Source organism: Falco punctatus, assembly GCF_963210335.1.
Source record: "Falco punctatus genome assembly, chromosome: 6".
Taxonomy (NCBI): Eukaryota; Metazoa; Chordata; class Aves; order Falconiformes; family Falconidae; genus Falco; species Falco punctatus.
Window position 1 is genome coordinate 21,030,008 of NC_137585.1, and position 15,407 is coordinate 21,045,414.

Below are 15,407 nucleotides of genomic sequence, written 5' to 3' on the forward strand. Positions count from 1 at the left end.
CTATTTTCATAAAATGGAACAGCATTCAAGTTACAGAACATACAAAAATATATTTTACTGCTTTTATGACATTTATAGTTCAGTTGCTGCTGAGAAAGATGAAGCTCTGTATAAAATCAAAACTGAACTTTTTCTAGATTGCTGAAGTCTAATCGACTGTCCTAGCACTTATTTCTCAAAGGAGTAAAAAGCAAGCAGCAGCAACAGCGCTTGCTGGTGCAGGAACATTTTGACTTTGGGGTTTTTTTCTCCCCTTCCATTTGTTTGAAGTCAGTTGTTAGTCAGGTCCGCTTCACCAGGGAGGGAGTCAGGGGGAGAGGGTTGTCAGTCAAGGTCATAGACAGACTTTGGATGAAGGCTTCAAGGGACACACAACCAGTTCAGCTAACCAAGCCTGAAAGGAAATGTTAAGGGAACAAAACCTCAGTAACTTAAAAAACTAAAAAAATAAGTAACAATCTAGTCAGTAGTCTCCAAGAGAAAGAAGGAGCAGCTTCTTATGTGAATATTGGGACAGAAGAATATCTTAAGACTAGTGATAAAATATTAAATCAGGACAGAATCTTTTTAACATTCAGAAGAGGGTATTCAGAAACAGTATAGTTTTGCTCATTACAGATGAGCAAACGCCGTTGTTATCATCACCACCACTTATCATTTTTAGCCTCTGGAGATTACAGCCAGGACCAGTACTCTGCTCTGCTGGAAACTGTACATATAGATAAGGAGAGGTGTTCCTTGCTCTGAAGGGCTTATAATTTAAATAGGTAAAACAGAAAAAGGAAAGCGTATTACTCCCTCCGTGTGAGGAAGTATGTGGAAGCTGGTTCAGCAGAACCTGCATATATTGGAGAATGTCCATACAGTGGAGTTGGAGACTGGACACATGCTGCAGAATGAGAAATGGCAAGCTGGGAACAGTTGAAGCACGGGGGTTTGTTTGTTTGGGTTTGGATTGTTTGTTTGTTTTTAATACAAGATAGATCACCTCGTAATTCAATTATTTGCCTAGCAACAATCTCTTAATCTCTAAAATTAAAACAGTATTTGCATGACAGTGACTCAGAAAACATGCAGAGAGCAAACGGGACCATCAACAGAAACCTTAGACTTGAAAAAGATGACCTGTACTCTTTGGATTTTATCTGATTATCTTCCTCTGTATGGCATGATGTGGGGTTTGCTGGTTGCTCAGGACAGTGCACACTAATACAAACTGGTCTGGCTCTTTGACCACTATATCTCTCTGCTGGAATTCAGAAAGGATGGGGCTGAAAACAGACTCAGGTACTCAGTCATAGGAGGCAGTTAACACATTGGGTTCACAGAGCTGACCTGAACACTTGAAGAGAAAATACTAAATTTCTCTTAACTCCAACAGAAATCTTTTAACAAATTAGTCTCAGTGTATTTCTCCTGCTCTAATTCCTTCATGAAGGAGAACATGTTCTCTTACTGTCCTCTTTATCTGTTTGTTAGACCAAGTTCTTTATCTATCTTTTAAGAAAGATTCTGGGTTGACAAAATACTTTTCTCAAGGGGAAGAAGCTGATCTGCCTGATGCCTCTCAGGAGAGCCTGTGGCTTAACTGAAGAGCAGATCATGTGAATCCCTTGTTACTTGTTTTATCTCTTTCTCTGCTATATTTGCCCTCTAATATACAGGAAGAACTTTTCTTAAATGGAGATATTCTTACTTCCATTTAAATCAACAACTTGCCAGATAAAATGTGTGCTGTCACAGACCCATTTATACTGGAATTTACCCAGAATAGTGACTTCTAATAATTGATGAGGTGGACATGAAAAGTTTTAGGATGTTATAGAAACAAGATTTACAGTGAGTCATGACCAAGAAGGGAAGCAAGAGAAGGTGTTTAAGTGAATCAGCTGATCAGCTCTGAGCAATAGCGAAAAGACCCTAGAGCTATATTGTTTCTTGTAGCTTAACTCCTTACCAATCTTCAGAGAGACAGCACCCATATAACTGATTCCAGAAGGCCACAGCTGGTTCTGCCTAGAGCCATGCAGCAACGTCTGCTCTGTGACCTCTAGTGTCCTCTGCCCCAGAAACATGGTGCAGTGATTTACTTACAACCCAAACCTGCGGATAACTACATTGATGTCCTACAGTTTATTTGCTTGGGTCCTGTAGTTTACCTATTTTGGAAGCTATTCCCACCCTTCACCCCACCCCCCACCCCCTCCACCCCCCCCACATCCAAGAAGAATAAACAGAGGCTAATAATGCAGAGATTTAAGAAAAGAGGTTTACTGAGCATCACTGGAGTCTCTTCAATTACCATACTTCCTGCTCTTTGGTGAGTCTTTTCACCTCTCGGGAAGACATTCACCCCTGTAAGATGATGAGTATTTGAGGGTTTGAATCTGTCCAAAGTGTATATGGATGACTGTATATGACTAATTTGCTATATATCACTCCTATGACACAAGAAATGTTATAAAATGAAATATGCTAGCTTTCCCCACGCTTATGTTTGGGATCTCAAACTGCATGAGGCATAATTAAATAAATTCCACTTATATAGCTAGACATGCTTGTAATTAACACTCAGTTAACACTAGTTATCCCATTGTTTACTTTTCTGTCCTAGGTTCTTACAGATATCCAAGCCATGGGCTAAAAAATCCTCACAACAATAAAGAGAAAGAATAAAAGTTTTGTAAGCAGGTAATGGTCTGAGTACGCAAGCGTCTCGCCCAGTTTCGCATGTTTTTCTGAAGTTTATTTGCTGTGAGGAAGAAGGACAAGACAGAGACCACACAAGGGAAGAAAAAAATTCCTCAGTAACTTAGTAAACTTTTTTAAAAAGTGTGAAGAGGGAATTCCATTGGGGTGGGAAAGAATTAGCATTACTTAAGGTTACACCAGACTAAATCCAAGTGATTAATGGCTTGATTTTCAAATTTGCTGAGTACCTGTATTTCCAAGATGCTGACTTCAAAAGAATTTTTGGGTGCTCAAAACTTCTGTAAATCAGGTCATAGCGACGTGTCCAAGGTCTTACCAAAGCAGCTGATTACAAAACTGAAAATACATACTGCCCTCCAAAGTCCCAGGTGATAAAGTAACTCCTGGAAAACCCACTTCAGCATTTTAAGAATGAGTATTCCAGCTAAAATCGGGACTGTATGATGCTGGTCCTTCTCTGCATAAATAACAGAGACATTTATATCTGAAAAACCCATAACTGAAGTGACAACTACAGAAGGAATATTTTTTTTTATTATTATTGTTAAGAAACTATGCTAAGTATATGAAAGTCAAATACTTTGAACTTGTATGATTGTAATTAGGTGATGTGGCAAAGCAGAGATTTGTGTGTTTGGTGGGAATAAGAAAGAACACCAGAGAAGCATATCAGTTACAGGCAAACACAGGACAAGTCCTCTGTTGCTTCTCTGTCACACACTGTCAATAATCTTTTCTTTTTTTAATAGTGCGTCTACCTAAAACTTGTCAGAGGGAAAAGATGTAGTGAGACAGTAGAATAGCTCTGATCAATCAGAAAATTAGCGATATGATTCAAGCTCCAGTTGTAAAGGGAAAATTAGGACATCAACAGGCATCTTTTACCTGTGCTTTCACCAATGACACTGCACGGAGTTTCTTGACTGCATCACTAATGTCTCTGGTTTCCACAAAAGAGAGGACACTGCAGATTGCTTTAGCTGCTTCAATCACATTTTCAACTTCATGCTGTTGGTAACAAGGAAAGAAAAATAAAGCAAACAGTAGACACATACCATTTATCAGAAACATGTTACTATAAATTTCATGTCAGTAAGTATGTAGGAAATCGTATCTGCTGACGCAAATTTCAAACACACCATGAATTAGTCTGGCTATGTTGAAATCACTAGTGACTAATAGTTTCCTGAGGACAGCGTATTTGCTGTTGAGGTCCAATTATCTTCCACAAAATGCTTCTTGTTGGAAACTGGTGACAAACTTGGTATCTCAGACTGATTTTGAGGCAAAACATCGTTTTATCTGAACTTCATGAACGTAGAAGCACTTTAAAAAAACTTTTAAGGAAGCCTGAACCCAAATGATTCACAAATTTTAAGGGTTTTATGATACTATGAATTTATCCCCAATATTGTCTCCTACCCATCCCTGTGAGAGCTGGCAAACATCCATGTTCCTTCTAAAAATAGTGATTCTGTGGGAGGCTGCATAATCAGACACCTGTGGACTGAATCCTTCTACAGCTAGCTTTTCTGCAACATATATATATATCAAACTTTTAAGTCTTACTGATAATAAATTTACATCTTTAAATATTACCATATTAGAAAAAAACCACAAAACTCTAGATGAATAACCTTAGAAATATACTTCAGGAAAATCAAGAGAAAAAAAAAAAGTGGATCCCAAGGGAAGGAAAATGCAATCTTCAAATATTAAGTACTCCAATCGTTCAATCAATCAATCAATCAATCAATCAATCAATATTCATGGTTTTACTGCATTATTGTATCACTTAATTAAACCTTAAAATACAATCTCTGAAAAAGTAGATGTTTTCCTATAAATATTCCCATGTTTTTGTACTGATAAACGTTCCTTTTAGTGTGCTACAGCATATCTATGTACTGATAAAAACATTTTTCTAACTCAAACATTTTATTTCTAAAAAATAAAAATTATACCAAGTTGAACTTTCTGTTTTCAAGCTTAAAGGTATATATGCAGACTGTACTGAGATGGTTACCACCTGTCATTAATACAAATAAATGTAAAAATATATTGAGATTACTAATTCCACATTACCTGCCTTGAGCAGAACTAAAGCACAAATGAAATATATAAAATACCCTCAAACATCTGGTGGTCAGGATTCTTTTAAATAAAACTGTTGAGGATTTGAAGTAATTAAAGACAGCAACACCTTTTCATACTGGAGGTTCTAGAGAGAAAGACTACAGCTGACTCTGATCTCTTTGAGAACTTTAGACCCTCCTTTGATCTGAAGCTGATTCACCCTTCTGCCAGTGCATTACAAGGAGTGCATTCCCTTTCTTTTGTATTTTTCCTACCACTTAGACTTCTAAGTTGAACTCTTGCAGGATTTACTCTCTGTGCACACATACATTGCCAGCAGAAGTAGAAACCTGTAAAAATGGCATGGCTTTGTTGCCATGTATAACATAGCCAAAAGCAAAGCATTATACAAGCTGAATTACTGTACAGTTGAAGAAATGCATATATATCTATACATATATACACATACACATATATTTTAATTACTGTATAAAGTTTGTAATTAAAATTAAATAAAATTCTAGTTTAACATTTAAGTGCATTTTAAATTAACATTTTTCTTCTTCACAAATGGGTATGGATTATTAGAAAAAGGGATTTTACGACTATAAAGACACATTCATGCAGGGCAATTTCTGAGCAACACATGATCATAGACATACACAAGATTAATTCTTGATTAGAGAAATAGCTATACTGCTGGACAGAAATAAATAAAAAAAAAAAAAAAAAAAAACAAAACAAACAAAAATCAAAGAACCCAACAGTTTATGTATTTTTGTATGTACAAATAAATATGCTGTTCCATAAGGAAAGTTGGGTATCTTGAGGAACGTCTCCACTTGTGGATAATAATATTCTGTTAAGAGCTAAATTAACAAAGTACTTAATATTTTATAGAAGCTACTACACCATAGACTTCGTTTATATGGTAGCTACTTCTAAGGATCACATTGCAGATCAAGGAGAGTAAGCACATAAAAAAATCATGTAATACTCTGTACTGCGAATGATGACTTTTTTCATGCTATTTCTATTTTGTTATATCATGTAGAGTTTTCCTTTTCCATATGTAGACATATGACACTGAATTCTGTCCCAAAGAAGGGAAGACAGGCATTAATGTCTTAACAATTTTCTGAAAGTCCAAAAAAGTTATAGTCAAGATCTTGTGTAGATTTTTTTCCCTCTACATATTTAAATACCAGCAGAACCTTTGAAGGATATTTTGGTATTTACATTATTTATATGATAAAAAAAATACTACTTCATTCTAGAACTTCTACACTCTGTATTAAAAATTTACAAAGTTTCCTCTCTTCATTAATAGTAAATTCTGAATAGATTTAAAAATGAACTGCATGTCAAGTGATTATCAGGGCAATTAAAATGGCTAGTTGCCTGGCCACACACACACTCTAGGAATACTCTTTACATTGCAATCCCTACAGCACCAATCCTGCTCCCACATTGTGCCAAATACCCTAAACTTTTTATTTATTTATTTCATTTTATAGAGGCATTATCCATCATAAAATGAATTTCTCATTTATTGATCTTACTAATTATAATGATAATGGGCTTGTAACATAAGTCAGAAGTATTGGTATCTCCAGGCTTTTCAACAGACATCCTTAACAAGTGAGTTTGAAAGTAGGTACACAAATGCACAAAAAAAAATAAATGTTTTTTTTAAAACTGAGAATCTCAAGATCTGTCAGATTAAAACTGAATGCTTAAGGGAGTTCAGCTAAGTACAGAACTTAAGCAGATATATGTGTACTTAATTTAGTGTATGTGAGTAACTCCCAGTGGTTTAAAGTTCAGAATGTGCTGAGGGTGGATTGTGGTGAAACAGAAGAAGGGTAACAACCTACCCAGTGATGTGAGTGCTGGCTTTGAAAATCAACATAATTGTTCCCGTGTAACTTGGATAGGGGGCTGTTCTAAAGATCCCAAATTTAAACCTTCTTAAAGGAATCTAATCAGATGTTAACAAGTTAACAAATCAGAAAACAATAGAGTTGTCATTTTTTGCTTTCTTTATCATATATTTGTGACTATAATTATTAGATTACAGCTTCATAATTTTTAAAGCCACTTACTAAAGCACAGCAGTAACACCAGTTTAAACTATTACAGATTTGAAAAAGCTCCATATTCTTTGATGCCTCTGAATTGCAACATCTGCATGGTGATCTGACCTATGTGGTTACCTTGCAATCCTGCTCTTTTAAGCAATTTATATCAACTTATATTGAGTGTCTCTGTGTAGATGAGACCTCGTTAAAAAAAAGACAAAAAACAACAAACTATGGAGAAATTTAGCTTTAGAGTAACACAGGCATATTTGTTGCATAGTATGAATATTTGAAAAATGTCCTGTCTTCCCTTTATAAAAAGTTAATGAGCTCACATAGTAAATGCTTACTCAAGTTAAAAATCTTTAGCAAAAACAAATTAAGAGTTCTTCATTATAGGTCTGAGGAATATCTACAAAGCATCAGTTGCAGAGGATGGATTGTAATGCCTCATTAATGTTGGGATTATGGCTTTCTTTGAATTTGGAATCTTCTTACATTAGGCCCTAAAATTTCAAGTGAATGTGAGTAACTACACTGATGGGTCTACTTCAGTAAAGAAATATATATGCACATTTGAGCTTGGGGACCTCAATTTTCTAAATGGTTATGACTGTATCACATTTTATACACTAAATAGTCCCATTTGAGAAGTTGCTTACAAAGGAAAATTCATTGAATCAAAACCAGAACTCTACTTTGTAGGTAGGCACAGTTCAACAGCTTTAAAATTTGTATGCATTCTGCAAAAGTGTCGAACAATTACTCAAAAATGTAGAGTATTTTTATCCTCATATATTTATTTACATATGTATTGATATATATATTTATGAATTAATGTACATGTCTGTATGTATATGTGCATTTATATGTATGTATATATGTATACACACTTCTATATATGTGCATGCTTTCTGACTATTCAAAACAGAAATACCCATGGATCAAGAATATCAAGAAAGATTAAAATCTGCACTTGAATACAAGTGACAGATTTCTGAAACAAAATAAGAATTTGATGTTGTAATATATAGTTTTCAAGGAAAATCGTCCTTCAGTGTAATGAGTTATAACGCTGGAAGGGTTGCACTGGAATATCTCTTTCCAGTTCCAAACCCTAGAAAGTCAGTTAGCATGACAACCTGAAACTCAAATCAAATAGTCATTTGGTTTCTTCCAAGCTATCACTCTTACATGTGTTTGTCCTTTAGTTATTTGTCCTTAAAACATTAATCAGCAGAGATTTCCTAAGAGGTATTTCCTTCAAGCATGTAACACTCATTTGGCAGCCCACAACACTTAAAACTCTTAGGAGTTTTGGTGCCTAAACCTAATCCTGTAAACTATCACTTGCTTGATGTGCAAATAATTGGCTTGTGGGTTTGCAAACTAAGGGACAAATTTTGCAGATACATACAGTGTATTATACCTTTACTAATTCGAAATATTATACTGCCAACCCAAACTATCCTGTTTTTATTTACAGGTTTCTTTACATTTAGAAACAGTCACCTTTGATATTTTAAATTTTTAGCACTTTCTTCCCAACCTCAAACCAAGTTTTATTAACAAAATTTATATCCTTTCAAAGTCAGGTTCAACAGCCTTAATTAAAACTCTTCCTTAATTGCATTTGAGACAGATTAATAATTAGATAACTTTCATTTATAAGTTAATGCTTTTCTGTAATAACAAACTAAGAACAAATACCTGATTTTGCAATAGATGTTCCACTTGACCTCTATATTTCATAATAACTGAGACAAGGTTCCATCTGGAAATTGGAAAAAAGAAAACAACATCAAATTAATAACAGGATAAAGAGAACAGGTTTGCCCCTTTTTTTGCTTCCCCCCCCCCCCCCCCCCTTCTATAAATTGGGAATAGTTTAATTGACAGTATTTTATGTTGGTATAAAATAAGGCGAAGTGATTATGTAGACGTCATGCAATTGAGCCTGCATCTCCCTGTTTTTTTGGTAATCATTTGCCACAAACCATAAATGTAAAAAACTTCTACTTATACCTGGAGGACACATGCTTGTGAAAGAACTCCAGTGATCTGCTATTTCAGTGTCTATTGAGCTCCACATCCAATTTATTTGACTTTTTAAGGTTAAGTGCTGAAATACTACCTTGACAAAGGATAGACGTAAGTAGATGCTACAATGCCTTCTTTCTCAGTAACATCACAGACTAAAGCTGCAGAGCACCAGGCAAAACAACTGGAAAACCTCTACATTTAAAAAGTCCATACTAAGTCACAGGTATAAAACTGTATATTATAAAAAAGGACACTTTGCTACATAATTCATTAAACTTTATTTGCTTAGCGTTCTCAAGTTTACATGCTCAAACTGTTTGAGCAACTGCCTTTTCCATAGTATTACCCAAGCTATGGATTTGTTCTGCTTCTGTAGATCGACATATACCACTCTGTAGTACCATGCCTTTGTCATGCTACAGAAGTTACCATGAAGTTTGTACAGGAAGATTGCTGTGCCTTAGCAAAGCTTCATTAAATTAATTAGGATTATGAACAAGAGTATACAGGTCTCTATACTGAATTCCAGAACTGACGCTTCAGCTGTAACCTCACCATTTTAGAACCATGGGCTCCAAGTGCTACCTCCAACAGACAGACAGAATCAGTTCTGCTTTTAAGAAGTATTTGTGTAATCTTCTGCGTTTCAAGCACAGTGAAATACTAGCTGTCATTTATTTGTCAGCGGGAACAAAACAAAAAAAAGGTGCCTATGAGACCATGGCTAAGGCTGTTACACACAGGAATATACCTTCCTTTTCCTCTGACAGCCTCCTCTGTAGGGTCAAATCTTCAGGAAAAGGTATGGAAATATTAATTCCCACTTCCATACTCTGCCTAGCCTACTGATTAGTAAAAGGGACATGTTATTGACTTGATGGTCCTTGGAGGGAGGCAGGGTTTTCATGTGCTTTTATGAAAAAGTGGAAATTGCAATTTACATTTTTTCTTCAGTGTTTGTTTGTTTTACTCTGACAGTTTATCCTTGACTTTTTTCTTTTTTTTTTTTTCTTCTCTTATATTTCCCACTGATCTTTTTTATTAGGCTTCTTTCTTTTCAAAAGGGTTAGAAGGGAATTCCTCCTCCCCCCCCACCCCCCCCCCACCCCCCCATTGCAGTCCAGTAGCTGAAAGTCACAGAAGTATTTTGATTGCTTCAGAGCAAATGGACTATTGTTTACAGAGAAACTGTGTGTGTCCTCATGCATCTTAGTTGGGCTAACTGAGCAACCAGAGATTAGAGCTGCAACTACGGTCCAAAGTACAGGTTTCCTAGCACGTGGTTAGACTGTCATTATATATATTGTATGGCAAGAGAAGGAAAGAGTCATTGCACTGAAATCATCATACAGAATAGAGCAATGTTAGGTTGCCTTCCCTGTGCTAATACCAGAGCGCATTCCCCCATAGATGCCTGCTATTCACCTCCTCCTGCAGACGGTTTTGTCTTTACAGCTTTTTATTTCCCATCTGCACTAGCTTTATCTAGCCAGGCAGTTTGTGTGTTGAGTAGCTGTCTGGCAGTTCCTCCTGTAATCCTGTTAAATCATAGCTAATACAACTTGTCGCTCTGCTTTGACCAAGTCTCCAGGCATAACATCTTTTTCATAGCATTACCCAGCTCAAAAGCAGTTCTGGACTTAGGAGTTTGCCTTGTTGCCTTGATGCATACAGGGAAGCATGTTTATTAGCATGCTTGGCCTAAATGCAGGTTTCAGAATAATTTTACCAGTTATAGTATGGTTAAAAAAATTAGCATATTTTTCATCAGTTTATTCTACCCTAGAGAATTTTTTAAATAAAGTAGCCATAATTTTACATAATTAATAGGAAACAAATCCAGCAACTTGTGACAATGATGAAAATTTCTCCACTAACACTATCCTGAATCTTTGCCTGCTAGATAACTAATACACCCCTATGTCACCACACAGACATACTTCACTTTCATGTCTTTGATAGTTGTGTATAAATATGACAATGCTAACCAATCAATGAACATTCAGTGTTTCTTTAACATTAAGGAAATTTTTGGTTCTTTTAGCAAGACAATATGCAACAACAGTTTTGGAAAGAAAAGAAGAAAGTACAAACAACTAGAGCGAGTTAGTCTTAGACCTCAGCCGGCCTATATGGGAGAAATATGGCAAGTATGTAGCATACACTTATAGCATTCATTTTTCAGTTTCCTGGCAGCAGCACCTACTGTGGATCCGTGCTAGGTTTGCTTTCTAAAATGCTGTTTCTCACCGTGCTGTGATAAAAACTAAGCTGTGCCTAACTGCACAGATCAGACTTGCCATCATGTTATAGTTACTGGCACCACAGCATCAGAGATTATGGGCCAACGAACTGCAGCTCTTCTGGTGCACTTCTTGATTTATGTTGCGTTTGTTTTTCAAGCTATGAAAATCAGTGCATGAAGCAATGTAGGGGTCTGCTGGTTTTATTTGTTCATGTTTGCCTGTGAAAGCAAATCTGATTATTACAAAGGTAAGTTTCTAGTTCATTCTTTTTACTTCATCTCAAGCCAGTTCAAACAGTTCTTTTTCCTTCTCTGCTGAATCTAAGCAGAATGAGCATCTCTGTCAATATGGTCTCTAGAACACAAGTGTTTGTGTGCTACAATGAGAAATGTAACTACAGTACATATAGACAACCATGAGCATTATTTTATTTAGCTAATCTAAATACTCACAGCTGTGAGGACACAGCAATAGGGGAAAGTAAATTGCTGGCCTACCTCTGTGCAGTCAGATTTGCAGAGCCTGTGCTGAGACCATTCTACTGCATCTCCATGCCACTGCATCCATCTATTACAGCCCTATTACAACCGTAGCTAGATACAGAATTGCGGAATACATCCCAGTGCAGAATTAGCATAAAGACATTGTTGTAAGTTCTGTTAAAAAAAAAGTTGTTGTGACTAGTTATGATATTATTGACTTACTTTGGGGCTTACTCCCCCAAAAGATGCTAGGGTGGTGTTGCTTACAAGAATAAAAGCTTTTCTTCACTGTATTCCTCACCATAAATTTTTGGTGGTGCTTCAGATCTAAGTGCCTTCTTAACATAATTGTGCCAGTGCTTTCAGTTCAAAGTAGTCGCTGTTAATGGGGGAAAAAGAATATGTGAACACTGCTAAAGAAGTTTGCTCCAGGGAGTGATTGTTTTGATCCCAGAGTTAAGGAGTGCATAAAGGTTTGTGGTCACGATACTTGGAGTAGCCAGTTAGACAGAACCAGCTGTGCACCTTGTGTAGCACCAAGTAGGAGCCTACACCAGGCCTCCTATGACTACAGTGCTACTAAGACAGTTAGGGGGTTTATTCATTAAAAAGGGAGAGCTGAGTTCAAAATACCCAGCATAAAATGAGGCAGTCCACCATGATGGTATTTCTATACCATAATACAGAAGGTATGTAATTCACACCCTGGAGCAAGCCTTAAGCACAACACTGAAAGACTGCATATGTGCAAGGAGTCTAGTGTGGTGCTGTTTCATGGACAAGACCTCCAGAGTGCAGTCCCTGAAATGAACTAGGAAGTTGACGAGGATCAGCTTAAAGAATACTTAAACTGGACGTACACTGTCTATGTGCCCTGATGGGATGCACCCATGAATGCTGAGAGAGCTGGCTGATATCATTGTGAGGCCACTCCTGACAATCTTTAAGCAATCTTCAGGAAGAGCTCCCTGAAGACTGGAGGAAAGAAAATGCCACTCACATCTTCAAGAAGGAGGACCCAGAGAACTACAGGCCGATCAGCCTTGAACCCTAGGAGGATGAAGGGGCAACCAATCCTGAGAACCATTTCCAGGCAAATGAACTACAAGAAGGTTGACAGAAAGTATTAAGAAATGATTCTCCAAGCAAAAATAGTCTTTGACCAACCTGATAACCTTCCATGATGAAATCATAGTTTTTTGTCACTGTCACCCATAACCACCTCATATAGAAGTTAATAAACCATGGGGTGGATGAGCACACAGTGAGGTAAATTGAAAACTGACTGAAAGGCTGGGCCCAGGGGGTGGTGATCAGTGGCATAAACTCTAGTTGGAGGCTGGTAACTAGCAGTATACCCCAGGGGTCAGTCCTGGGTCCAGTACTGTTTACTTTAACATCTGTCTTAATGATGTGGATCATTGGAAAGATTGTACCCACAGCAAGTTTGTTGATGACACAAAACTGGACAGAGCGGCTGCTACAGCAAAGGGTTGTACTACTGTCCTGAGGGACCTCAGCAGGCTGGAGAAATGGGCTGACAGGAACCTCATGAATTTCAGGAAAAGGAAGTGCAAAGTCCTGCACCTGGGGACGAATAACCCCATGCACAGATACAGGCTGGGGGCTGACTGCCCAGAAAGCAGCCTTGCAGAAAAGGACCTGGCAGTCCTGGTGGACAGGAAGCTGAACATGAACAAGCTATGTGCCCTTGCATCAAAAAAGGCTAAAAGGGGCTAAAGGTATCCTGGGCTGCATTAGGAGGAGTATTACTACCAGGTTGAGGGAGGGGATCCTTCCTCTCTTACTCGGCATTGGTGATGCTACACCTGGAGTAAGTACTGTGTCCAGTTCTGGGCTTCTCAGTGCAAGAGAGACATGGATGTACTGGAGAGAGTCCAAGGATAACTAAGATGATGAGAGGACTGGAGCCACTCCCCTATAGGGAAAGACTGAGAGCTGGGACTGCTTAGCTTAGAGAAGAAAAAGCTCGGGGGGGTGGGGGGTGGGGGGGAAGGTGATCTTGATGTATATAAACACCTGAAGGGAGGGTGAAAAGCCAGTGGAGCCAGGCTCTCTTCAGTGGTGCCAGGCACTAGGACAAGAGGCAATGGGCACAAACTGAAACACATTTTCACCCGGTGACCAAGCACTGGCACAAGTTTCTCAGAGAGGTTGTGGAGTCTCCTTCCTTGGAGGTATTCGGAAACCATCTGGACACAGTCCTGGGTAAGCTGGACTGTATCCAGACATTACTTAATTAGGTCTTATAGAAAGAAATACCTACTCTTGTCTTTCTTGAAACTGCTACTTTCACTTCATGCTCCCTTCATCCTGCACTGGAAGATACAGTAAACGATCCTTTTCTGCAGACATTCTCTGTGCTCCTCAATTTGATAGACTTGTCATCTATAAAATACCTATCTTCTATTATCTCTTCATCAGGATGAAGAATATTGTTACCTATTCGTTTCTCATATGGAAGGCATTTCACTCCTCTGAGCATCCTTGCTGCCCCTTCTGTTCACTTTTTCAAGTTCTATTACATCATATTTGAATTGGGAGAAGCAGAAGTGTCGGCCGTATTCAAGATAAATGAACACCCTACACTGATACTGTAGCATAATACTGTGGTTTGGTTTTTCATTTCTTCCATAATAATTCCCAACATTTGTTTTATCTTTTTGCAGCTGCTGTGCACCAAGATGACATTCAGAGCTATTTATTATAACCCCAAGAACTCACTCATGGCGGTAAAAGTCAGCTTGAAGCCTATGATTTCACATGTGAATTTAAGACCATCTCCTCCCATCTACATTTATCTTCTCAAAATTTCATCTGCCACTTTATCACACACTCAGCTCAGCATTGTAAAATCCTTCTGCAAATCATCACAGGCAGTTCCTGTGCACATTATGGACAGCAAACTTTTGTCACTTAGCTATTACCCGTCTTTCTCAGATAAGTTAGAAATGCATTTGAGAGCACAAGGCCTGAACACAGATCTTTCTAGGTCATCGCTACTGGAAAATGTTTTCTCTTACCCATCAGCAATCCATAAGACCAGCAGGAAATAGTGATCAAACACAGTTCAAGCTTTTAATTTTTCAATATTTACTGAATTTGTGGTTGAAGAAAGAAAGTATTTATTGTTCTACAGTAGCAGAGGAAATTTTGCAGATTATGGTTGATTTGCACCTCAACATTTTTTATCACATATCCCCTCTGAAGACTCTCTTTGCAATGGAAAAGGCCACACACTTTACACCACAAGAAATAAAACAGTCAGTAAGTAGTGTCTTTATAGACTGTATGGTTGGTTTGATCTTTTTATACCAAGGACCAGAATGGAAATTTGGGCCATGCTCCTAGGAAACCAGATGGGTCCTCAGTAAGCACCAGATATCCACCTTGTTCAAGTCACTCTCTATTTTCCTCCATCTGCTAAATGACAGGTGTGGCATTTACCATTCTTGGCAAAGTACTGTATAACACATTGATGAAAAACATTACAAAAAGTGTTAACAGCTTCTTTATCTAACTGCATGAAATGGAACATAATGAAAGTTGAATGAAGAATCTATCTCATTTAGTGCTTGTCCACGGTAGGTTAGCTTTAGAGTCAGGTGCACTTTGAGTGCCAAGTTAAAAGCGTGCCATACCTAGCCTGCATTAAAAACCAAACCAAACCAAACCACACCACGCTAAAACAAAACATCACTCAACTGTGAAATCACAGCCATAATGAAGAGCAAATCTATTACTTT

General features: G+C 37.6%; 1 protein-coding gene across 1 annotated transcript in view; it reads right to left on the reverse strand.

Moving 5' to 3' along the window:
* PIK3C2G (phosphatidylinositol-4-phosphate 3-kinase catalytic subunit type 2 gamma) overlaps positions 1-15,407 on the reverse strand; it is a 288,176-nt gene that overhangs the window by 159,591 nt on the left and 113,178 nt on the right. Inside the window, exons 9-10 of the mRNA XM_080391788.1 lie at positions 8,580-8,643; positions 3,598-3,720 (exon numbers count right to left, since the gene is read on the reverse strand). Of these exons, the coding sequence (XP_080247914.1) occupies positions 3,598-3,720; positions 8,580-8,643 (187 nt within the window). The remainder of the gene's footprint in view (positions 1-3,597; positions 3,721-8,579; positions 8,644-15,407) is intronic.